The sequence below is a fragment of the Cryptomeria japonica genome, chromosome 3 (genome assembly GCF_030272615.1).
Source record: "Cryptomeria japonica chromosome 3, Sugi_1.0, whole genome shotgun sequence".
Lineage (NCBI taxonomy): Eukaryota > Viridiplantae > Streptophyta > Pinopsida > Cupressales > Cupressaceae > Cryptomeria > Cryptomeria japonica.
Window position 1 is genome coordinate 852379082 of NC_081407.1, and position 25645 is coordinate 852404726.

General features: G+C 37.4%; 1 protein-coding gene across 1 annotated transcript; it reads left to right on the forward strand.

Moving 5' to 3' along the window:
* Window positions 1-24056: 24056 nt before the first annotated feature.
* On the forward strand, window positions 24057-25397 carry LOC131051176 (uncharacterized). Its single transcript, XM_057985566.2, has one exon. It carries the CDS (start codon window positions 24057-24059, stop codon window positions 25395-25397), a length of 1341 nt encoding a protein of 446 aa, XP_057841549.2.
* The last annotated feature ends 248 nt before the right edge of the window (window positions 25398-25645 follow it).

Genomic DNA, 25645 nt, shown 5'->3' on the forward strand with positions numbered 1-25645 from the left:
TGTCAGATTCAGTGATCAACCAAAAAAATCTATGAACCATTGACATACCTGCATTACTTGGTCCCATTGTAGAGTTACCCCATCGCACAATTGTTGTTGCATCTGTCAACTCAACACCACCTGCGTACTTCAATTCTTCTCTAGCTAGTGCTCTTTTTACTCATGCTCCTGCACCATCATGCTCTCCCTTTCCATGTCCAACCTCAGTGAAATTCCAAAAATGTTGTACACCACTTGTCACATGCATCCTACTCAACCAATAGAACATCCTTTCATTCTTGAATTGTGAGGTGCAATTATTTGACCATATTAAGTGTTGGTTGTATCGTATGTTCCTTTCCCTTAAACTATCATAGAAAAATTTAAATCATCCTTGCACAAACTCTGATGAATATGTACGATCATCTCTTATGTAGAAGTGATACTCTCTTACAACCTTTCTATCCTCCTCTGTGTTATCATCTGCATGCATGAATGCTATGTGTACAAAAAATAGAAACTTGTGTAGAATGGTAATACATAGATTGCACTTCATTTTGAGGTTGTAGTGTATAATTTTCAGCAAAATCTACTATAGAGACAATGGTACCAAGAGGAAATGTGTCCTTGCATAACTTGAATTGCCCATCTAACCACCAAGCTCTATTTGTATGCATTAGGTACTCATAAACTAGTTTCTCTTGAAATGTTCTCATAAAATCATCTACACATATGTCATTTTTCACTAACTCACATCTCTTCAATTCTTTTCCATCTTTAACCCCATATGTCATTGTCTTGTAATTTTCAAAAGATACTAGTTTCTTACCAATTTCATGTGTGCTATCCAAATGTAGACATCTTGGCAAATGTTGCAAACCACCACATGTAGCACAAGAACCTTTCAAACACATCATCTTATAATAAATGCAACCATCATCTCTTTTACATAATACACTTGAAATAAATTCTCTTGGTGACTTAGGAGGTGGTTGTATATTGCATTTCTGCAAAACATCATTAGTGTGCAAAGGACAACATATACACAATAAATATCATAGTGCATGGAAAATTCAATATGCATCCTACAACAACATGTGGTGTGTACATGATTAATCTGAACCTAAAAAGGTTTTCCTATTTCAAAAAATCTTTGACTAATTCTTATTTGAGGAAAATTTTCAAGGAATCTTTCATAAAATTTTGTTTGAGTCATATCCAAATAATGTTTGGCATGTGGCTCACGATTTCTAGATCCTATTCACCTTCTAACAACATCTCTTTGGTTAGGCGAAACCCTTGTGTTGTCATGCCAAAAAATTTCAATTAATGTTCTTAGTGCATCAACAACAACCTTGTCTTTGTGTGGTAGTCTACCCGAGAACGCCCAAAGAGAATTATTGTTAGGATCCTCTATTTTATCCCACCTCTCTAATGCTTTACGTAATGTTTCTTCACTAATGTTTAATAACTTACTTATTTTGCTTATCAAACGATTTTTATTTTATTTTCTTGCTCATTGTGGTTGATGTAATGACACGTCGAGTAACATTAGAATCTTTGGAACGTGATTTTGAACCAATAGCTTGATATGCATCAAATAGATTTCTCACAATAGTTATTTCGCTATTAATTTCAAATGATCTTAGGCCTAGAATTCTCATTGTCTCTCTAAAATTTGAATTTTTAATCATTTCAACAATTAATTGGCATCTTGCAGTTTGATTTAAGTTTTCAAAAGAGTTTTGCCATATTCTTTTAACCATTCTCCTACAAGTTCGTTCATTCATTTTATTGGGCATTGGCTTCAAAATATTCTCATCGATGTCAATTAGACACTTTGGTTTCCTACGAATGATTCTAGGAGGTATTACCATCGATGCATTGCGTGCATTGGGTACATTCAATTCATCAAATAGAGTTGGTGTATGTTCATCATTTAATTGAGTATTCAATGTGGTCTCTTCTTCAATTGCATTAGGTTCATACGGTAAATCAAATGTCTCTTCTTCAATTGCATTAGGTGCATTATGTTCGTTTGGTAAATCGAATTGAGATGTTGAGGATGATGTACCTTCTTGTCCCATTGTTATTATGTCACATAATTTCTTTAGACACCGCCTTTGTCTTTCCTTTTCAGCCTCTCGTTGTTCCATTGTTCATTGCTTTTTCTTTCCCATCGTTAATATCGGTTGTCCTAGATAGAATCATTTTACATATATATGTAAACATAAGTTCTTAAACAATCAAATAACCATAAAATTGAGCATTATCATTATTTTTTGAATCAAAATTATTAAACAATCATAATAACATTGACCAAACTAATAAGAACAACAATTCAATCAGTTGAAATCATACAAAACAAAAAATTCACTTATTTCAACGTATAAAACAATCCCAAAAGTGTAGTAACAGTTACAGTGGGTCCTTCAATGACCTCAAAAACTTCTTTTGAGGTCGTTGAGGCTATTGGAAAACTAAAAGTATGTCCCAAAACTGCGTACGCGGTATTTTTAGTAACCCTATACATTCTCTTAGCCCTTAAAATGTTCAGCAGGCCAACGTTAATATTTCCAGTACCCCGTATGCACTTTTAACTCAGCAAAACCCCATACGCGCTTCCTGTAGTAAAGAAAATGTGAAGGGAGGGAGGGAAGGAGAGGGAGGGAGCAGGAGGGAGAGGGGGGAGAGAGAGCAAGGGAAGAGAGGGGGAGAGATAGAGAGGAGGAGAGAGGATGGAAAAGGGAGGGAGAGGGAGAGGGAGAGGGAGAGGGAGAGGGAGAGGGAGGGAGAGAAAGGGGGAGAGGGAAATAGAGAGGGGGGAAGAGAGAGGATGGAAAAGGGAGACAGAGGGAGGGGGAGAGAGGATGGAAAAGGGAGAGAGAAAGAGAGGGGGGATGGGAAAGTAAGGGAGACAAAGGGAGATAAAGGGAGAGCATGCTGGTCATATGACCCCTTACGACACCATAAGGTGTCGTTATGGGACATATGTTGTCCTTAGGGATCATGTGGTATCCTGTGACCCCTTAGGACACCATATGACCCCTTAGGTGTCATTATGGGTCATATTGTAATCTAAGGGATCATATTGTGTCGTATGAACCCTTAGGATACCATATGACCCCTTAGGTGTAGTTAGAGGTCATATCATTTCCTAAGGGGTCATGTGGTATCCTGTGACCCCTTAGGACACCATATGACCACTTAGGTGTTGTTATGGGTCATATTGTATTCTAAGGGGTCATATTGTGTCATGTGTCACCTTAGGATACCATATGACCCCTTAAGTGTCGTTAGAAGTCATATCATGTCCTATGGGGTCATACGACACAATATGACCCCTTAGATGACAATATGACCCATAACGACACCTAAGGGGTCATATTGTGTCATATGAACCCTTAGGATACCATATGACCCCTTAGGTGTTGTTAGAGGTCATTTAATGTCCTAAGGGGTCATATAGTGTCATGTGACCCCTTAGGTGTTGTTATAGGTCATATTGTATTCCAAGGGGTCATATTGTGTCGTATGACCCCTTAGGTGTCGTTAGATGTCATATTGTTTCCTAAGGGGTCATACAGTGTCCTATGACCCCTTAGGTGTTGTTATGGGTCATATTGTGTTGTATGACTCCTTAGGTTCTGTTAGAGGTCATATCATGTCCTCAGGGGTCATACAATGTCATATGACCCCTTAGGACACCATATGACCCCTTAGGTATCATTATGTGTAATGAAATGTGTCCTTATGGGTCATATTGTATCCTAGAACCCCTTAAGACATCATATGACCCCTTATGACACCGTATGGTGTTGTTATGGGTCATATGGTATTCTAAGGGGTCATATGGTGTCCTATGACTGCTTAGGACACCATATGACCCCTTAGGTGTCTAATTTTGTAAGCAATATTGACACTGCCTTTTTATATTTTAATAATGGTTCATCTTGCCACCTCAGGACACCGTATGAACCCTTAGGAAATGATATAATCCTAAAGGGTCATGTGGTGTTGTGTGTGTGTGTGTGTGAGAGAGAGAGAGAGAGAGAGAGAGAGAGAGAGAGAGAGGAGAGAGAGAGAGAGAGAGAGAGAGAGAGAGAGAGAGAGAGAGACGAGAGAGAGAGAGAGAGAGAGATGAGAGAGAGAGAGAGAGAGAGAGAGATAAAAAAGGGAGGGAGGGAGATGGGGGGGAGAGGAAGAGATGTCACATGATGTTGTTAGGGGTCACATGGGGGTCCTAATTGAGCCACACATGTGTTAAAATACCATATGACCCCTTGAGATATCATACACATGGTCTGAAGAGGTCATATGGCATCATTGGGGGTCATAATGGGTCATAATGGGTCTGCCACATGTGTTAGAACATCATATGACCCCTTAGGACATCATCTGACCCCTCAGGACATCATATGGTCTTAAGGGGTCATATGTGTGCTAAGGGACCTTACATGATGTCATTAGGTGTTATGTGGGGTCCTGAGAGAGAGAGAGAGAGAGAGAGAGAGAGAGAGATGAGGAGAGGAGAGAGAGAGAGAGAGAGATAGTAGAGAGAGAGAGGAATATAATGTACAATATGATATCAAAAGACAATATATATCAATATACATGTACAATGTACATACACATATACAACATAATACACATAACTTATCAAAAGATGATAGACATACATACATATTATGTATTGTACATGTTATATATTATAAACATACATAATATGTATACATACGTCATACAGATATTACATACATATTACATACACACACATGTGTGTGTTGTATATATATAAAGTATATTATATTGTATACATACAATACAATATCTACATATTCTACATATTATACATATACATATAGGTATGCACACACACACACACACACACCACACATTAATATTTTTATGATGGAGTATCACAGGAAGAACCACGTATGTGCTATTTTAGTTTTTAAAACTGCGCACTTTTCATTGAAAAAACACCCCATACGCGGTTTTATAAAAAAAAAAAAACCCGTACGTAGTCTTTATACAAAAGAAAAGCCCATACACGCTTCTGACTGTTTAGGCTTGTGAATAGGCTTGGATGAAAAATTTATGGGTTGGAGGTTTGATTTCCCTCCATTTCCCTCCTTTTTGACGTGTTTTGTTTTATCAACTTGGTTTCTCGACTTTGTCATCATCGGGTTTACACTTCATTAAGTGGATATTTCTAAAATTGCCACCATATTTTCACCCATCTTCTGAGCTTTCTAACCATATATTTAAAAAAAAATTTGAACAACAATAACATATTATTATTGAATTTGTTTTACTAGTGTCTCCATAGTTCTCAGAGACATACATGTACCATTTTTTTAATAACTTTTGATCTACTTATAAAAAATTTAAAAAAATTATATATTATTGTAGTGCACTTGATTCTTTACAATTAATTTTTTTTTTTTGCATTTTCGATTGTTTTGGTGCAAGTTATGTTTCGTGCATGAACATGTACCTTATTTTCAAGATGTGCTCGATTGGAAAAATCATAAAAAAAAAATACTCAACAAAAAATTACAAAAAATCAAAAAATACACAACTTCTAGTGCTCGCTCTTAACTATCTTTCTACCAAAGGATTTGTCAAAATACAAAATCTAACTATGACTTTTTTGATACGCACGTTAAACACTGTTATGTTTTTAAGAAAAAATCAGGGTCTATTTTTCGTGCACGAAGGATTTGACTCCCTTAATCTTATCTAGTTTTGAAAAAAATAGTAGTTTGGAAACTAGATTCGAAGTACTACAATCTTTGTTCTTTGAGTATCTTCATATCTTGAGTGGATGACTCTCAAATTTCTCCTCCAAGTTCAGGTTTACCTGATTTTAGAAAAAAAGTTTCCACTTATACCCCCTTTTTGGACACCATCTTTGTGCACTTACCCACCAACAAAGGAGGACTTTTGAAACTAGACCTTCTTTGGAAAAATGTGATGTAGATTTCTTATAACTGTCAAAACTTTGTTATACACATCCCAAACCATGTCCATTGTACCTATGTGTAGAATTAAATAATGTATTGAAATGTCTAGAGGAGAGTGTTCATTCTTAGTGTCAAAGTCTAAATAACCTCCATCATCATCAAGACATGTGTTGTAAGGAGAGGTGGGAATTTATTTAGAAGGAGCTTGGATAAATGACACACAAGGCTCCTTCAAGGCTTCATTCTTATATTGAGGGATCTTACACCCATTGAAGGAGGGTGTAAAGTCTAATGTACCCCAATTCCTTGCTCTTGAAGTGACATTGATAGGAGATTTTGTTTTTGAAAGAATCATAGTATTAAAGGGGGAAATGCATCCCACTTCATCATGAGAGAGATTATAAGGATTAGGATCAACCTTTATTGTGTGAAGTTCATTGTTATATATGAATTTGCTTGTACGATGAAGGGTAGAAGGAACTATTTTCGTAGTATGAATCTATGGTTTACCTAGAAGAATATTATAATTAAGATGGTTGGGCATGACATGAATAGGAGTAGGTAAAGTCATGGTTCTACTTTGATAGTAAGTTGACTATACCAAATGATGCTTTAGGAACATTACCAAAACCACAAACACAAAGAGGATTGGGTTGAAAAGTAGAGACTTTGGTAGAGAGGCTTTGCAACCTAATATTTTCATAATCCTCCTAGTGTGAAGGCCAAATTCGCATGAGCGAGTGCACGCTTTGCCTGGGTGAAGTCGACCTTACCGTATTGGCGTATTTCCTGCATTGAATGCTATATTTTTGTGGTGGTTGCATTCCCTCACAATTTTCATGGGTAATGACTCCTCTGGAGTCAGTGATAATGCTACGCTCGACGCTGTCAAATAACGTGGTAAATATTTCAAAGAGGTTTTTGTCAACACCTAGAACGCTTCAGATGGGGATGAATTTATGGTTTCTCATCCCGCATCATCTAAGGAGAAATGGAGAAGGGCGAGTAAGGCCTTCTCTGACGCTACTCTCATTATTGTTCCTAATTCCGACATGACCATAAATTTAAACAATGAAAAGGATAGACTTGGGGATATAGCTATATTCCTTGTGGTTCTAGACCCTAGCAAATTGCCTTACCGTAGCTATATGAGCAATTAGTTGCAAAATGTATGGGTGAAGAAATTAGGGCTTCAATTTACTTTTTGTAGAATGATTCAACGAGGTCTTTTTATAATTTTCTTTAAGGATGATAAAAGTTAGAAGGAGGTTGTTAAAAAAGAATTTTGTACTATTAGAAATGGATGCTTTAGGGCCATTGGATGGACACCAAATGCCAACAATGATGAAATTGTGACTCTTTCATGCCCTAGATGGGTTACAATAAAGGACCTACCCCTTGTTTAGTGGAAATTGGTTCTTAAAACCCTTGAATCTATAAGAAACATGTTGAGGATGGATGAATCCCCAACTCTCCTATTGGACATGGATGCAATAATGTTAATTTTGATCAAACTAGGGCTTGATCCCCCAAAAGAAATTAGAGTGGAATTAGAAAAGAAAATGATTTTCTGCCCCATAGAGTTTTTGGGAGGTATAAATGCTTGCTTTTTTTGCAAGGAAGAAGGGCATATAAGGAAGCAATTTCCTCTATTGAGAAAGAAAAAATAGGCTAACAAATCCTTCTTTAAGCATAATACCACTACTAAACCTAGCCCTAATGGTAAGGGTGATGCCATTACTAATTCTACGGGACCACCTAAAACCCTAGATTTCCACCCCCTAAACCTAACCTTGATCTCTATTTCATTTTCTTTGTCTACCTTGATCTATAGACCTATCTCTCTTCCTATCACTCTCCCTACCTCTCTCTCTCTCCTCCATCTTTCTATATCATTCTCTCCTCTTCCCCCATCTTTCTATATCATTCTCTCCTCTCTCCCCAATCTCTAAACCTATGTCTCTCACCCTTATACTTTGTATCTCCTCTCTCTTCTTTGCCTACCTCACACACATTCTCTCCTCTCTATCTGACCTCTCTCCCCCTCCCCACCTCTTTCTCCTTTTCCCTCTATTTATCTCTATCTTCTCTCTCCCTCTTCCTACATACCTCCCCTCAATCTCTTCATTTACTTCTCTACATACCTCTCTCTGTCTCTCTGTCTCTCTGTCTCTCTGTCTCTGTCTCTGTCTCTGTCTCTGTCTCTCTCTCTCTCTCTCATTATCCCACTCTCCCATGCTTCCTCTCTACTTATCCCACTCTCTACTCTCCCATGCTTCCTCTCTACTTATTCCACTCTACTCTCCCATGATTGCTCCCATTCTATTTCTCTTTATCTCACTCTCTTTGTCTCCCCCAAGATTTATACCTATCTCTCCCTATCACTCTTCCTCTCTCCCATCTCTCTACCTTTCTCTATCTCATTCTACTCTCCACCCCAAGATTTAGACATATCTTTCTACCTCTCTCTCACCATTCTCTCTCTCTTTGCATACCTCCCTCTCAATCCCTTTATTTTTCTACATAGATCTCCTTTCCTTCTATCTCTACTTATATATATCTCCCCTTTCCCTCTCTTTATACATACATCTCCCTCCTTTCATACCTACCTTTATTTCTCTAAATAAATCTCCACCTCACCCTCTCTCTCTCTATTCATACATCCCTCCCTCCTTCCCTCCACCTCTTTATTTATCCATCTATCTATACTCTCTATCTCCCCTCTCCCTTTATGTATTTATCTCCTCTCTCTCTCTATCCATCTATCTTCCCTCCTCTTTATCTCCCCTCTCCCTCTATCTACCTACCTCTCTACTTTTATCTCCCCTAACTCTCTACATACTTCTCTCTCTCTCTCTCTCTCTCTCTCTCTCTCTCTCTCTCTCTCTCTCTCTCTCTCTCTCTCCTTCCATCTTCATACTCTCTCTAACTACTTATCTCTATCTAATTGACCTATCTTTGAATACCTCTCCTTCTCTCCTTCTCTCCCTCACTCCAACTCTCCCCTTCACTTTTGTATATCTCACCTATATCTATCTCTCTCATTCCCTCTCCACCTCTCTATCTATTTACCCCTGTCAACTTATTACTATCTCCCCTCTTCCTCTCTCTCTTTCTCTATCTTTGAATACCTCTCCTTCCCTCCCTCTCTTTGAATACCTCTCCTTCTCTCCCTCACTTTAACTCTCCCCTTAACTTTTGTATATCTCACCTATCTCTATCTCTCTCCTTCCCTCTCCACCTATCTCTATCTATTTCCCCCCTCTCAACTTATCACTATCTCCCCTCTTCATCTCTCTCTTCCTCCCTCTCTACTTATGTCACTCTCAATATTTCCCTTCGTACTAACCTCTATCTCCCCTTTCCCTTTGTCTACATACCTTTACATCCCTCCCTTCCTACCTCTATTTGTCTACATAAATATCCCCCTCTCTCACTCCCTCCTTCACGCTCCTTCCCTCTCTATTTCTCTTTGTCTCACTCTCTTTGTCTCCCCCAAGATTTATACCTATCTCTCCCTATCACTCTCCCTTTCTCACCATTCTCTTTCTCCCTCTCTCTCTATATATATACATACCTCCCTCTCAGTCCATTTATTTTTCTGCATAGATCTCCTTCCCTCCTTTCTCCCCCCATCTATCTCTACTTATATCTATCTCCCATTTCCCTCCTTTTCTACCTACCTCTATTTCTTTAAATAAATCTATGTCTCATCATCTCTCTCTATTCATACACTCCTCCCTCCATCCCTCCACCTCTCTACTTACCCATCTATCTATACTCACTATCTCCCCCCCCTCTCTCTCCCCTCCCTCCTTCCATCTCCATACTCTCTCTCTAACTACTTATCTGTATCTACCCGACCTCTCTTTGAATACTTTTCCCTCTCTCCCCCACTCAACCTCTCCCCTCCACTTTTGTATATCTCACCTTTCTCTATCTCTCTCCTTACCTCTCCACCGCTCTCTATCTATTTCCTCCCTCTAAACTTATCACTATCTCCCCTCTTCCTCTCTCTCTTTATATCTTTTCTTCAATATCATAAACCTTCCCTTGCCACTTCTATCAATATCACCTCTCTCCCCACACTCTCTCTCTATTACCTTTTTCTCAACCTACATATCTCTTCCTCCCTACATATGTCTCTACCTATCTCTCTTTCTGTTTCTCTCTACTTATCTATGTCTACCTACCTCTCTCTTGCACTCCCCCCTACACTATTTATCTAAATACCTAGATAGATAGATAGATAGATAGAGAGGTGCAGAGGAAAGGAGAGAGATAGAGAGAGGCGAGATAGACAAAAGTGGAGGGGATATTTAGAGCGAGGTAGGGAAGGAGAGGTATTCAAAGAGAGGGAGGGAAGATAGATACAAGTTGTTATATATATATATATATATATATAGAGAGAGAGAGAGAGAGAGAGAGAGAGAGAGAGAGAGAGAGAGAGAGAGAGAGAGAGAGAGAGAGAGAGAGAGAGAGAGAGAGAGAGAGAGAGAGAGAGAGAGAGAGAGAGAGAGAGAGAGAGAGAATAGTATGAAGGGAAGGAGGTAGAGAGTTATGGGAGTTAAAAGGAGAGGGGAGATAAAGAAAAATAAAGAGGTAAGGAGGGAGGGAGGGAGTGAGAGAGAGAGATAGAGCAAGATTTATGTAGATGAATAGAGGGAGGGAGGGAGTGAGAGAGAGAGATAGAGAAAGATTTATGTAGATGAATAGAGGGAGGGAGGGAGGTAGATGTATATGGAGAGAGGGAGAGGGGAGATAGGGAAGTAGAGACATAACATGGGAGGGTGGGAGAGAGAGAGAGAGAGAGAGAGAGAGAGAGAGAGAGGAGAGAGAGAGAGAGAGAGAGAGAGAGAGAGAGAGAGAGAGAGAGGAGAGAGAGAGAGAGAGAGAGAGAGAGAGAGAGAGCTTAGTGATTAAGTTTGAGAAATTATAAGATCTAGAGCTTGGGGAGAGAGAAGAGAGTGATATAGAGAGAGGGAGAGAGGGAGGAGAAGGGGATAAATAGGAAAATAGATAGGTCTAGAGCTTAGGGGATATCAATAAAATGAGATAGAGAGATAGAAACAAAATGATGATAGAAGCCTACTGATTGCTAAAATTTCACTAAGTCTGAAAAATTATAAGATCTCCTAAAATCTAGAATCTGCATTATGACTCCTGGAGATTTGAAACCACTCTCAAACATCCTGACAATATATACATAAATATAACTCAAAGTATAACTTATACTTAAATATTTTATTTTATGTATATATCTTGATGAAAAATTAAGGGACTGCTAAAGGAATTGCCATCTAAGTCCATGTTCCTTATCTAACTTAATGTAAGCAAAACATGATCATGTTTTCCTTGCTAAACATAACACAATTGTGTTTTAATTTTTTTTTTTAAACATAATCATGTTTTTATTTTTCAGAACACAATCATGGTTTTTAATTTAAAGAACGCATACACATTTTGGCTCATATTTTTTGAGCCTTAACACGCACGTGGTTTTCAAATTTATTAAAACCACGATCGTGTATCATTTGTTTTAGACATTTTTTTGCTAGTGTCCATTTTCTTGTTCACCATCTTGGTGCACTTACCCATGGGTTATATAAAACGTTGGATTTCTCATTTGTAAGAACACATTTTGTAGGTGAGAGTGATGAGCCTAAATAATGACTCTATTTTGATATAATACTCCTGCCTAGGTCTTATGATTAGATGACATTTGGATTATAATACTCTTTTAAGTTTATACCTTTAAGTGTTTCTGAAACTGGTTTAACTTATACCTAAGGATGTCATGTAATGATCTATCTATGCAAATATCTAAAAATAATTATAAATATGGTTTGCATTATATCATGTTAGCATCAATATATACACATGTTTGTTGTGCATTAATATCATGATGTAGGGTCAACAAAGGTGGAGTAAAGACAAATGGTGGTTCAAAAGATCATCAAATATATAACCGCAATGCAGACCCAGTCAGAGAAATGCAGTAATGATCAAAACCACTTGACCAGTTCTTTAGCAGATTAATTTATGAACATTTATAACTGTTCTTAGTGGAGCTTAGATCTAGGAGGCTCTTCATGCTATATTTTCTCAACTGCAGGACATATGTAGTTCTATTGTCTTGTGCTGACTTCTTCTCTTGTTAATAAATCATGTTCAACTATTCCGTAGGAATGTGGTCGATCAGCTAGAAGTTTGTTATAAGTTTTCCTATAAATAAAGGGATCTCTCTCCTCTCGGGGATAGCGGAGAACAACCATAGTATCTTGTAATACACAGTCTTTTGGTACTATTTTATGTATTTTCCAGTCAAGATGAAATAAAGAGATCAATGCGATTTTGGATAATTAGATAATTGTAATTTGAAATTCTTGAGATACTCACTCAAGGGGGCCAACTTGGTGAGTAATCCTTTGTATGTTTCAGTTAGTTTTATACTTTTGTAGTAGTTGTTTCCGTAGTTGTCTGTTCCTACGGCCATAAGAAATAGTTCCTGTGTCTGTTCCTGCAGCCACAACAACAGATTAGTTCCTACTGCTCGCCAGAACTTTGCATTTAATAAGTAGTTGTTTAAAGTAATTTCCAGTTGTAATATTAAAGTATTAGTTCATTTGAGATTCTGTGTGTTTACTTTGAGAAGAATTCCCTTTCCTAAAATAATATAGGATGGTTGCAATATGAACTTGGTGCACATACAGTGCTAGCCCATTTCAAGTTTATGACCCTGGTTGATAACTAAATGAGCCTTTTCCACATGAAAATTTAGCTATTTAAGGATATTCAATCCCTAAATTGTGTTTTATTACCTAGTTACCATTCCAGTTGTGAGGACCAACATTTTCGGCGCCATTGCCGGGGATGGTGCCAAGCTAAGGAATTGTTGTAAACCATTAGTTTTAAGTTTTCTTAATTAAGCTCTTTGAATTTCCTTCATTAAAATGCATGCATAGGAGGAGAAGAGATGCATTAGGAAGATTTATTCCCTCACATTCTACTCAAGATATAAGATTAGATCAAGCACCTGAAGTAAATCCTTTTGCAGAAACTTATGTGCTAAATAGTAGTGTCTTTAATTTGTCAGAAGGAGACCTAGACTTCCTGAACAAACCCCCTGAACAAAACATTTTATCTCTAGTCATTTATCAGGGACCAATGGCAACAAATCCTCCACCTCCACCTGTAAATCCAACATTTGAGTTCCCCATTCATGATCTGCATGATAATGCAAATTTGAAAAACATACTAGCCTCTTCACTTCCAAAATTTCATGGGTTGGTAACAGAGGATCCAGACACCTTTTTGTTTGAATTTGATATCCTTTGCAGAAGTTATTATTATACCACTAATGCTCATAAACTCAAGTTATTCCTGCTACTTTGAAAGAAGTTGGCTTGAGATGGTTTATGAGTTTAGGAAGAAATGTAATCACTACCTGGGAGGGAACGAAAAAAAACTTCTTGGATAAGTATAAAGACTATTGCAGGGGAATGGACCGACATGGTGATGATATATTCAAAATGACAAGATGAGAGCCTGGAAGACTATTTGGAAAGGTTTTTATTTGGTGTCAGTAAATCCAAACATAGTAATCTAAGTGAAAACTCTATGAAGTTGATTTTTCTAAGGGGAATACATGATGATTGTGTTGACTCCTTAGATATAATGGGAGGAGGAGATATTACTCAAGTTCAATGGGATGATATCAGACAAATCTGTCAGAAATATTCAAAAGCTGCAGCAAAAAGGGGAAGACACTATAGGCTCGGTTCTTCAATTGCCAAGTCATCTTCAACAGTCTCAAGAATGGAAATAACTCATATGTTGAAGAATTTTAAAGAAGATATAATTAATAATATGGCTACCCAATTATATACATTGTAGGAAAAGAAGAAGCATGAGGAGGCAGAGGCTATGCTTGCTGAATTTTGTCCTCATTGTCAACAAAAGAAGAAGGACTATAGATGCAAACTATTAGCTAAAATTGATAGCCAACAAAGTTCCCCAGATTTCAATCTTGTTTATGGAGATGATGAACAACATTTTTATGTTGCACAACGAAGGCCTTAGCCCCCAAGACAAGGTATTCCACATGATCCATTGTCATTTTCTAATCCTTATATGAACTTCAATGCACAAAAAACAATGGCAACCACCATATTCCCAAAATTTTGGAAATTATACTCCTCAGTCTTGGAATAACTCTCAAAACCCTTGACCTAATTATCAGAATTCCTCATCTCAAGGGCAACAACCACAAGGGAATTAGCCTCCCCCTCAAGGTAACTGACAACAATCACCATAATGGAGGGGAGGACAACAATGGGCAAACCAGTCATCAGGTTTCGTGTAGCCACAACAATAGTCCCAACAACCAACTTTAATGCAACCAGCTCCTATTGCCACTTCATCCAAACCAACTCAACTGCCAACTTAGCCTGTTCCAAATCCAAATAATAAACCACAACAACAACAACAAGTTTTTTCAATTGGTCCTAATAACTATCCTGCATACTCTCTCAATATAAGTGATATTCATTTGAGATCAGGGACAACATTGCCTACTCCATCTCCTCCAGTCATAACAGAGTTACCAACAAAGGAGACTGCTCAGGAAAGCATACCTGATAAATCTGGAAACCCTGAGCAGGTTCAGCAGTTTGAAACTTTAGATATACCTATAAGAACTCCCTTGTTTCCTCAAAGATTGCAGGTAGAAGTATCTAGGCAGCAGGATGATATAGCTTTTGATCTTATTGATCAGTTAAAACATATATGTGTTAAGATTTCACTATTTCAAGCTATCAAAGATATTCCCATATATGGAAAATCTATTAAGGAGGCATGTCTGAAGAAACCTGGGAGGAAGAAAAAAGATCCAAAAACAGTGCATGTGGTAGGACAGTTGGCTGATATTATGTTAAGAAGAATAACAGTCCCTAAATATTCTGACCCAGGTAGTCCTATTGTCAAGGTAGTTATTAATGGAACTCAAATAAAAAATGCCTTGATAGACTTAGGAGAAGCAATAAATGTGATGACTAAGGATGTCATGCAACAACTCAACATTACTAGTCTCAGATCAACTCCAATGGTCCTGCAGCTTGCTGATAGCTCTACTGTTTGGCCTGAGTGAATGGTTGAAGATATTGTTGTCACATTAGACTCTTGGGAATATCCTACTGATTTCATAATCCTCTCTCCCAAGGCAACATTAGGAGGATATCCAATTATTTTGGGAAGACCTTGGCTGGCAACAATTGATGGATATATAGGTTGTAGATCCAGAGATATGACAATTTCAGATGGTACTACTACCAAAACATTTGCACTCTATTCTCTAGCACAACCACAACTTCATCAAGAACGAGTAGTATGGCCAGACATAGGAGAAGAAGCAGAGGAAATTAAATCTGTTCAACAACTAATGATGTTATCAATGGATCCATTCATAAAACTTCAAGAGGATGATACAATACTCTCTAACATCATAAGGAATCATTATGGAGCAGCTCAACAGTCATTGGGTATACTAGTAAGTCCTCTGCATACCCTTCTTCCATCTGCAAGCTTAGTAAATTCTCCTGTAGCCACAAATATGTTTCACACATTGCTACCACCGGAGATTAAAACCTCTTATCTATCTGAAATATCTAATGCAGAATCAATAATTCAAATAGAGGTTGTTGCATGGAGAAATCTTAATATAAATAATCAGTTAGCAGTAGATCAAAAATTGTCATTAACATAATTAATCAAAGCCCAACAACAATCTTTTGCATGGGATTATCAGGACATGAAAAGATTAAATCCTACATTGTGTACCCATAGAATTTATATCAAAGAAGATTTTAAACCAATTAGATAGCCTCAATGAAGGATTAATCCTGCTTTAAGGGAAATAGTTAAAGAGGAACTGCAAAAGTTGCTTCAAGCAAGATTCATCTACCCTATTTCAGATAGTTAATGGGTTTCTCCGTTGGTTATAGTTTCAAAGAAAGGAGGAAAATGGAGATTTTGTGTGGACTATAGGGAGCTCAACACTGCTACTAAAAAGGATCACTTTCCACTTCCATTTATAGATCAAGTGTTAGACTCTCTAGCAAGTAAGCAATACTTTTCATTTTTGGATGGGTTTAGTGGTTATAGTCAAATTAGAATAGCTCCAGAAGATCAGGAAAAGACTACCTTTACCTACCCTTGGGGCACATATGCCTATTCAGTCCTTCCTTTTGGTTAATGTAAGGCCCTTGCAACCTTTCAAAGGGTTGTCCTTAGTATATTTTCAGACATATCCCATGATTTTATGGAAATCTACATGGATGAATTTACTACTTATGGAACTACATTTAAGGAGGCATTACAAAATCTGACCAAAGTATTGTAGCGGTGTGAAGATCATAATTTATCCTTAAATAGTGAAAAATGTTTTATGCTGATGCAAGAAGGTAGAGTGGCTAAAGATCAAGATATTATCAAGGTATACTATCACAAACTTGCCTATAAATTCCACCAAGACCTCATTCATCAACCTCATAAAGGTACTAGGGGCATTGGACAACCCAAATGGCATTACTTTCCACTCATATAACTCCTCATTGGTTTTAAAAGTTGTTTTACATTCATCCTCTGGCCTTATTCTAATCTGATGGTATCCACTTTTTAAATCCATTTTGGTGAAATTTTTAGCACTCCCCAAGCAATCAAGTAAATCCTCTATCCTAGGGATTGGGAACCTATACCTTATAGTTATCTTGTTGATGACCCTTGAGTTTGTGCATAGCCTCCAAGTGCCTTCTTTCTTGGGTGAAAGGACTACCAGTACTGCACATGGGCTTAGACTTTTGCCAATTAGCCCCAATTCAAGCAACTCCTCAATTTGTCTTGCCATCTCTACATTCTGATCTGGGGTAAGCTTGTATGCTACTTTATTTGGTAGGGTAGATCCAGGGATCAGATCTATGCAATGACTGATGTCTCTCACCGATGGTAGGGATCTTGGCATTCCATCTGAGATGATGCCTTTGTACTTGTCAAATAACTATCTAACTACAAGGTTTATGTGCCTCTGTCCTTCTTCTTTCCTCTCTGCAAACTACTCCCCTTTTGTCACCTTGGACTTGGGAATGAGGGCATAGAAAACTGCATCCTTCTGTACTATCTCCTTTATGAATGCTTCCCTTCTATCAACAACACTTTGACATCCTTTCCCTTCCGTTCTATCTCACTCTCCATCAGGGGTAAAAACTCTATCACCTTACGATCTTTGGTGATTGAATAGGTGTTTCTAACCCCATCATGGTAAGCCTTCAAATCAAACTGCCAAGGTCTCCTAAATAGAAGGTGACATGCATCCATCTTGGCTATATCAAATAGCAATCTATCCTTGTATGATCCAATCTAAAACTCTACCCATGCCTGCTCTTCTACTACTACTTGTTGACCTTGGGTGAGCCATCAGACCTTATAGGGGTAAGGATGTGGAAACCTTCTCAACTTAAGCTTCTCCACCATTTCAAGTGACACAAAATTTTCAATAGACTCGGAGTCTATCAAGACCTTGCATACCTTTCCTCATGCCTTGCAGGTAGTCTTGAAAAGAGACTTTCTTTGTGGGGGCTCCTTGTTAGGTACCTTCATGGTGGTTATTTCTCTCATCATCAGAGCCTCTCCTCTTTCGGGGGTAGCCATAGCTATCAGGAGAATTAACAATTTGATAGGTGTTTGCACTTGCCACACTTTGGTAATTAGATTCCTGCACCAAGTTGCTCCTCCTTTCTACCATGGAGCTTGTGGCCTTCTCTGGACACCTATTGTCCATGTGCCCTTCTTGGTTACAGTTGTAGCATCTAGGAGGTCCTCTACCTTGGGATCTTCCTCTAGAGAATGGTCTTCTTCTGCTAAAGTTCCCTCTTTGATTGTAGCCTCCTCATTGGTTGTAACTGTTCTCTCCTCTGGTGCCCTCTTGATTAGACTCTCCTTGGTATCCAAAACCACTTCCTTTTCCTCTAAAAGGACTTCTTCCACCTCTTTTCTGTCTCCCTTTGCCTCTTCTATTTTGTTCCTGCCTCCTCTTTAGCTTCTCCTCTACCTTAAGTGCCAACTGAAAATATTTTTGGATTGTTTCCAGGGTGTGGAGATTCAAATCTTCTTGGATGGAAAATCTTAGTCCATTGAGATATCTCACCACCTTCTCATCTTCACTCTCTTTTACCTTAGTCTTCACCCACAACTTCATGAACTCCTCTGTATAGGAACTCACATCCATCTCCTTCTGCTTCAAATTTTGTCTTCTCTTATGCAATTGGACATTATAGTCCACTGGAACATAGGCTTCCTTCACCAAAGCCATCATCTTCTTCCAAGTAGCCATTTTCCTCTTTCCCTCTTTCACCCTCTCATCTTGGATGAAAGCGCACCAAGTCAGTGCAACCCCTTTCATTTTGGATTGGGCCATCTTCACTCTTTGGTGCTCTGGTATGTCTTCACTTTCAAAGAAATTGTCTAAGGAGTCTATCCACTCCATCACTATATCCGGTTCCATCTTACCGACAAACACTGGCAGATCCAACTTTACATCCATTGTTCTTCTTTCCATGGACTTGAGGACACTCATTAGGGGTCTTTGGTCTGCAGGAACCTCTAGTTATTCCTGCCTAGGGATCTCCTCTTCATCCCCTTCTTCATCTCCTCCAGAGTCTCTCTCTCCCCTCTCCACTTTGCCCTTCAACTAGTCCATTTCATTTCTCAAGGCCTAATTCTCAACCCTGAATGCTCTGCTCTCTTCCATCTGCTTCTTTACCAAGAAAACCAACTCAGCATTGGTCATCCTTGATGGGATATCTTGGGATCCCTCTTCCTCTGACATCTTGTCTTCTTCTCCGGTCCAAAGTATACTCCTAAGCTCTGATACCACTTGATGCAGAGGCCTCCTTACACCTAAGGACAAGTCCAAAAGGTTAGGGTCTGACCCTTCAAATGAAAAAAATGACCCTACAAGGAAGGATTCCACATCTTAAGGTTTTGAACTACTCTCCACTACTCAAGCCTAACACCTACTCAAGATGAGTAAATGGCTTCAACTTCTCTAACATGCCTCACCGGTGACTCCTGCTCTTAGGGGCTTTGGAATTGGTCCATTCATGACTGCTGAGGATTGTTCCAACCATTGGTTTAGGGTTTTGTCTTCAAATCCTTATACTTCCTTTGGAAACCTACCCCCTAGACAAGTAGCCCTATTTACCGAGACAATTGACCTTTACTCCAAAATATTCCACACACTCTGATAAACTACTCATAATTCTAGATACCCTTTTAGGAGTTACACTCATCCCAAAATGGGTTGGCAAGATCTGCAACCTAAGGGTCTAAACCCCTTAGAAGCCTAGAGACCTAATTAGGGTGATTAGGCCTAATTTGCAAAGAAACCCCCATTACCAGTACCCAAACTGCAAAACCAACTTTATGAGAACATGGGCAATTATGAACAACCCCTAATTCCAGGGTTGCATGCTTGGAATCCACTACTATCAGATTTTGTGATGACTGTCCTAAATTTGCTTAAGGTAGTCACATAGAGATGCCTGCCTAATTTTTCTTCAAACTCCACACAACCAAGTCTACCCTGCAAAAACCCATGGAAATATTAATGTACGCTAGCCAATCTTGCATTCCACTAAAGGAAAGATCTTCTAGAGAAAGGAGATGCACGATATGACCATTATTTGGTGAAACCCTCACCAAACCCTGGTTTTCCGAGTTACAGTTAGTGAAACAAGGGTTTCTTACTACAAAGAAACAATTGAAGCCTCAGAACACCACCAAATCAAAGCCAGTCCATTCCTCCATCTACTCCATGAATGGTTTTGTCAAGTTCAAACCAGTCAAGGACGTACAACCTCTGCAAACTCAAAACTTCTGGGAAAACTTAGTTTATTTAGTGTTTATTTACCTCCAAAATTCAATCCAAAGTCACACCAACCTTGGGAATCATGTCCACAAGGTATATAGCCCTCTCCAATGATTACCAACCCAATTTGAAAGAGGTAAGAGCCGTTGAGAGGCTTACATCAACCGAACTTTGAAAAGTTACACTTTTGCTCTCAAAGTTGTCAAACTCTCTAAGGTTGGGATCCACACACTTGGATCAACCAAACACCACTAAGACATCCTAAAAAAATATCAAACACAAAACCAAACATTCTACTACCCTTATTGACCACATTGTCCCAATTGGCTTATCAAATTGCCTAATTAGTGACATGGGTTTACATGGTGGGGTCTTTATTGAATACATGAAACTTGCATAAAAACAAGACACTAAGACAACCACTATGACCCTAGTCTTCAACCTCAGAGCCATGATTTGCTTGTTGATGAGGTGCCCCTGCACCATCTATGATCAACCATCTATCAGATTGAAGTATTGTAATGAGAAGCCAATAGGCTCAACATTGTGTTATGTAAAGTTATTTCAAATTTCAATATGAAATTCACTAGTTTGTGTGTACAAAATTGATGTTCAAATCATCTTATTTTTTCTATTATAAATCAAATTTCTTTAAATATTTTTAAGTGTCTAGCTAGGTGTTTTTTGGAGAGAGTTTCCCCTTTACATCAATTTACTATTATTTCAATCCATGAGAAGGAAAGAAATATTCAGTTTAGATTCTAATAAAATCACTATTTGAAATTAATAACTAAGAACATATTTAAAGATAAACCTCATCAACAATTGTCTCATTTGAATATTTCAAAAAAATAAAAGAACAACAAGACCTACTTGATTCTAGTGATGGACAAACAAAATTGAGAAATGCTTCTTCTTCCTACAATCTATTTCTGCTTCTCTATATGTGAAAATATGAGAAAAGAAAGCTCTCTATATGTAAATTTGATAAAAATGAAGGCTCTACTTTTTTGGGTCTATATGTATTTGACCTTATTTTTCCCCATTATATTGTATGAAAAGTAGAGTTTGATGTTTTGGTCGGCTCTCATAATGTAGCTGTTAGGGTTTTGGCAGATCTTGAGCAAATACAAATTAACAATATGTAGATTCAAATACAAAAAAGATGAAGAAAAATACACAACACAAATAACATAGAGATTTAATGTGGTTCACCCAAGATGGGATACACCACATAACACGACCATCCAATATTTTCTTATTATCCAGTAAAATAGTACAACACCATTACAATGTCTTTTTACATTCCAGCTGCTTATAACATGCAATTTTTAGGGAAGCATAAAAGAATATTCTTATAATCTTTTCCTCGTACTTGTATTCTTGTACACATATTCTCATATTCTCGTACACGTATGAGAAAATTTTAGGGGGAGCCTTTGGCTCCCCATTACGTCGACCCTTCCAGCCAACCCCTTCGCCCAAGGAGTGTATAGTACTTGCATGTTAGTTGCCACATGCCAACATTAGCCACCTCCTTTTTGGGAGGTGAATCCATTATGGAGTTGTTCTCCAAAGAATATAGCTAGATTTTACTAGCTCGACCAATGAAATAACTCGTTTTTCAAAACATATTCACATGTGGTAGGAGTTACATTGCATAACGAAGGAATAATGCTATTTTAAACATAGCCTATACAATCTATTATAAATCAATTTTTGTGAAGTTTTGAATGGAAGCATCAAACCATTATTCATGTTTGATTTAGCAAGTGAAACAATTATTTAGTAGCTATGAGGTGATAGGGTGCACTTGGCATATGCTCCCAACCAATGCAATAAATATAATACCATTGTGATCCCCATAACATGGGCTAAAAGCATATTAAATAGATGGAAAAAAACTATGTTTTATATGGTCCTTTTAAAACATAGCTTTGATATGATAAAATGCAATCTTTGTTTTTCAAAGGAATTGGTCTTCATGGCCAGCTAAGTCATGGTAAGCGTAGAATAATATAATGCTTATTTATAGAATGAGCATATCATTCGATGATAAACGAATAGGAATTTGATTTGAATACACAATTCTTATAATACAAGTGGAGCTTTTATTTTTAAGGACATTGGCCTCTTTAGTGAGATTGGATGCACGATAAAATATGTAATGTGATGCACTTATAGTGACATGTATTAAGTGCACCTATACCACTATACATGTTTATAAGTACGTGCGCATATGTGTATATACAAATATATTCACATGTGTTCATACACTACATATGTGTATATTGATATAGTCATGTTTATATGTATCCATTGTAAGTATACATTCATATATTTAAGGCTAGAGAAAAAGAAAACGTCATACACTTGAATCAATATCCAAAAATGAACACGATTATTATAATGTAGATACAGATCGGATTTCATGTCATATAAAATGCAAGTAGATCATTAATCATAAAGATTTATTAACATAACTATAATAATGAATGTAGGTCTATGTAGTGTGTGAGTGTTAGTTTCCATCATATCCATTCTTTACCAAATGGATAGAATCCTCTCCTCGATCATGTTCCAATCTTCAATTGAACTAGCACTCATTCAAACTCATTCACACGTCAATAGACCAGTTCTCTAAATCATATTCGATATATGTACATTGTAGGAAAGACATAACACTATCATAGCTAGATCATCATTTTCGCATTTACATTAAATACATCATTAGCGTAACACATTTAATTATTTAAAATTAATCAAATTAACTAATTAATATCCAAAACAAGTTTATTTCATTATTTTAATCAAGCCAAAAGATGAGACGTGACATTTTGCACCCTCTACTTTTGAATTTCAATGCAATTATTATCCTTGTGTTTATCATCTTCATTGAGCCTTTGATTGTACAATACCATAATTGAATGGATCTATCTATTAGTTGATCATAAAATTAACCAAAGCGTACCTAATAATCATATAAATTTTGTTTCATTATTATTTCAATCAATGACAAAAAGTCTAGAAGATATTAAATAATTGACAATATGTATAAAAATCTATTAAATAAATTTCCAAAGTAAAAACATGCCATCCATTATGTTTATAATGCACTTGTAGAACATCATTAATGTTAAACAACCAATAAAACTTTATTCCCTCCCACGGGTTGGCAATGACAACTTTGCATATTTCTTTGATAGATTTATCTATTTCTCAAACATGGTAATTGATTATTTTCTAGAGTCAGGAGAAAAAATATCAAAATCGACCTAAAATATCAATTAATTCGAGAATATTTTCCCTTAAGTTTAAAAAATCCATACGCAAGAAGATTTATTTAATTTTGCATTAATAAATTAAAGTTCTTATTATATCCCTACCCTTGAATTATTAGAGTTTTCTAATGATACCAATACTCCATAAAGATCATTTTGCATATCCCATACACTAATACATATACATACCATACAATTTATAACACTTTGCTCATGAGAATTATCATGATAGATACATTTAAACTCTTCAAAAGCTGCTGCTAGAACTTAAATTCCTACTTGCTTTATTTTCCATGCTCTTACTCCTCTTATAACACACTCCCTCCTCCTCCTAGATGGCATTTCTTATCCTCCTAGGTGTGATATGCTTTAGAACTCTTTATTCTTCCTTACCTCCATTATCATTTGAGTCTTAACATATCATTGAAATGGAATATCACTTTCTCATGCCCTGCCTTTACTGCTAAAACGTCTTTATATAAGAACTGAACTTTCATCTCCAACATGAAAAAGTGCAAAGCCCTGTGTCTGACTTTGTATCTAACCCCAAATGTCTGTCATTCATCAGAAATAAGGAAGAATGAGCAAGAACCAACTAAGAGATCGAGCTCTTTCGCGGGTAACAGCTTTTCAGCCGAATGAATTTGCCCTAGCTTTCTAAAGTCTAGCTTGAAATGGGTGGTTCTGAAAACTAATTTTAATTAATAATTTTATTAGATTGTGTTATTCCGATAATTACGAGGAGGATTCAAAGGCTTCCACTTCCTACGGACACGCCCTTGCGGGATATTGTTTATAAATAATAAATTCAATTGTATTCATTACTACTTGAATAGAAGATCAAGAATTTTGCCGTTCAAATTCATCATTAGAAACCCTTTTGAGTCACCATCGTAGCAAGAGAAAATGGATGGACATGATAGGAAGAGGTGGTCAAGAATGCAGAAAGAGGTGGTCAAGAATGCAGGGAATATTGCGGAAAATAGTAAGAGTAGTAACCCACTGGTAAGGTTAAGTGATGAACCTGGTAATCATCGGGGCAATGATTTTCTTGGTTCAAGCTCTGTTGGGCACGTACACCCTGGTTTAAGTCCTGCCAGGGATGCTTTTGCAATGGATGATCCCCCAAGTTCAAGCCAAGCTATGGATGCTTCTCATGGTATACGCAAGGATCTAGTGTCAAAATCAAGAGATGCTTCTAATAAATATAAGCACGATGATCGCCCAGGTTCAAGCTCAGCTGGGACTATAAAAAACTCCAGTAGGAAGCGAAGTAATTCAGAATGCTCTGATCTAGGACAGGGTGAAGACTACCATCCAAGTTTAAGATCGAGAGGTCATGTTCCCTATGTCAGGAACAGTAATAGATATACAAACATATCTACAAATGAAAGAAACTTGAGCCGAAGAGTACAACAAGATGAATTTTCTAACATTAGGCCTTCAACAGTAACAATCAGGAGAGCAGAAAGAGATGATGAACCATTTGATATTTGTTTTCCATCCAGAGTATTTTCCCCTCCTCCACGGAGTAAGGAGACTTACAAGAAGATAGAGAACTTGATGCCTGGTATGTTTTTGCTAAAGAAATGGCTCAGTGAACGTGAACAAGATGCATTAGTCAAAAAATGTCAAGAACTTGGTCTTGGGAAAGGTGGATTTTTTCAACCCAGTTTTGTTAGTGGTTATAAAATGCGTTTGAGGATGATGTGCCTTGGTTGGAACTGGAATCACAGAACACAAAGATATGAAGAAGTTCGTGCACACGATAATGCACAGCCACCAGCCATTCCTGTAGATTTTGTTCCCTTGGTTCACAGGGCCATTGAAGATTGTCACAATGAACTTAGAAAAGACCACACTATAAGAACCCAAGAAGAGTTGTTAGAGGCTTTGCCTGGCCTAGACCCTGATGTTTGCATTGTTAATTTCTATGAGGAGAGTGGAAGATTAGGACTACATCAGGACAAAGATGAAAGCTTAGAAAGTCTTAAAAAAGGTTTGCCTGTGGTATCATTTAGTATTGGTGACACTGCAGAATTTTGTTATGGAGAGGAGAGGAAATCTGAGAATCTTAATAAGATCATGTTGGAATCTGGAGATGTTCTAATCTTTGGAGGGAAATCAAGGCTTGTTTTCCATGGCGTTTCTGGTTTGCGCCGTGGTACTGCTCCCCAGTGGCTTACTCAAAATACTTCGTTGCACCTTGGCCGTGTAAATCTCACTTTCAGGCAGATATCTGTATGATAGAATGCTGATTTTATGTATGATTGCCCACCTTAAAGAGAAAGAGTACTGAGTTGTCATCTTAGTGGGAAATTATTATGTATGACAGAATGCTGATTTAATTATTTGAATGAACTCCCATCATTTTATTAATTAATTAGAAGAAAGGTTAGGCTAGATCAGTTAAATAAATAGGGTATTTAACTGCAATAAACAATTAATAAAATAATATTATATTAATTATTGATGATAGTGTAGTCTAGTTTTAT

Excerpts from the sequence above, each read along its gene's own strand:
- LOC131051176 (XM_057985566.2), top strand. The coding sequence starts at position 24,057 with ATGGATGGACATGATAGGAAGAGGTGGTCAAGAATGCAGAAAGAGGTG.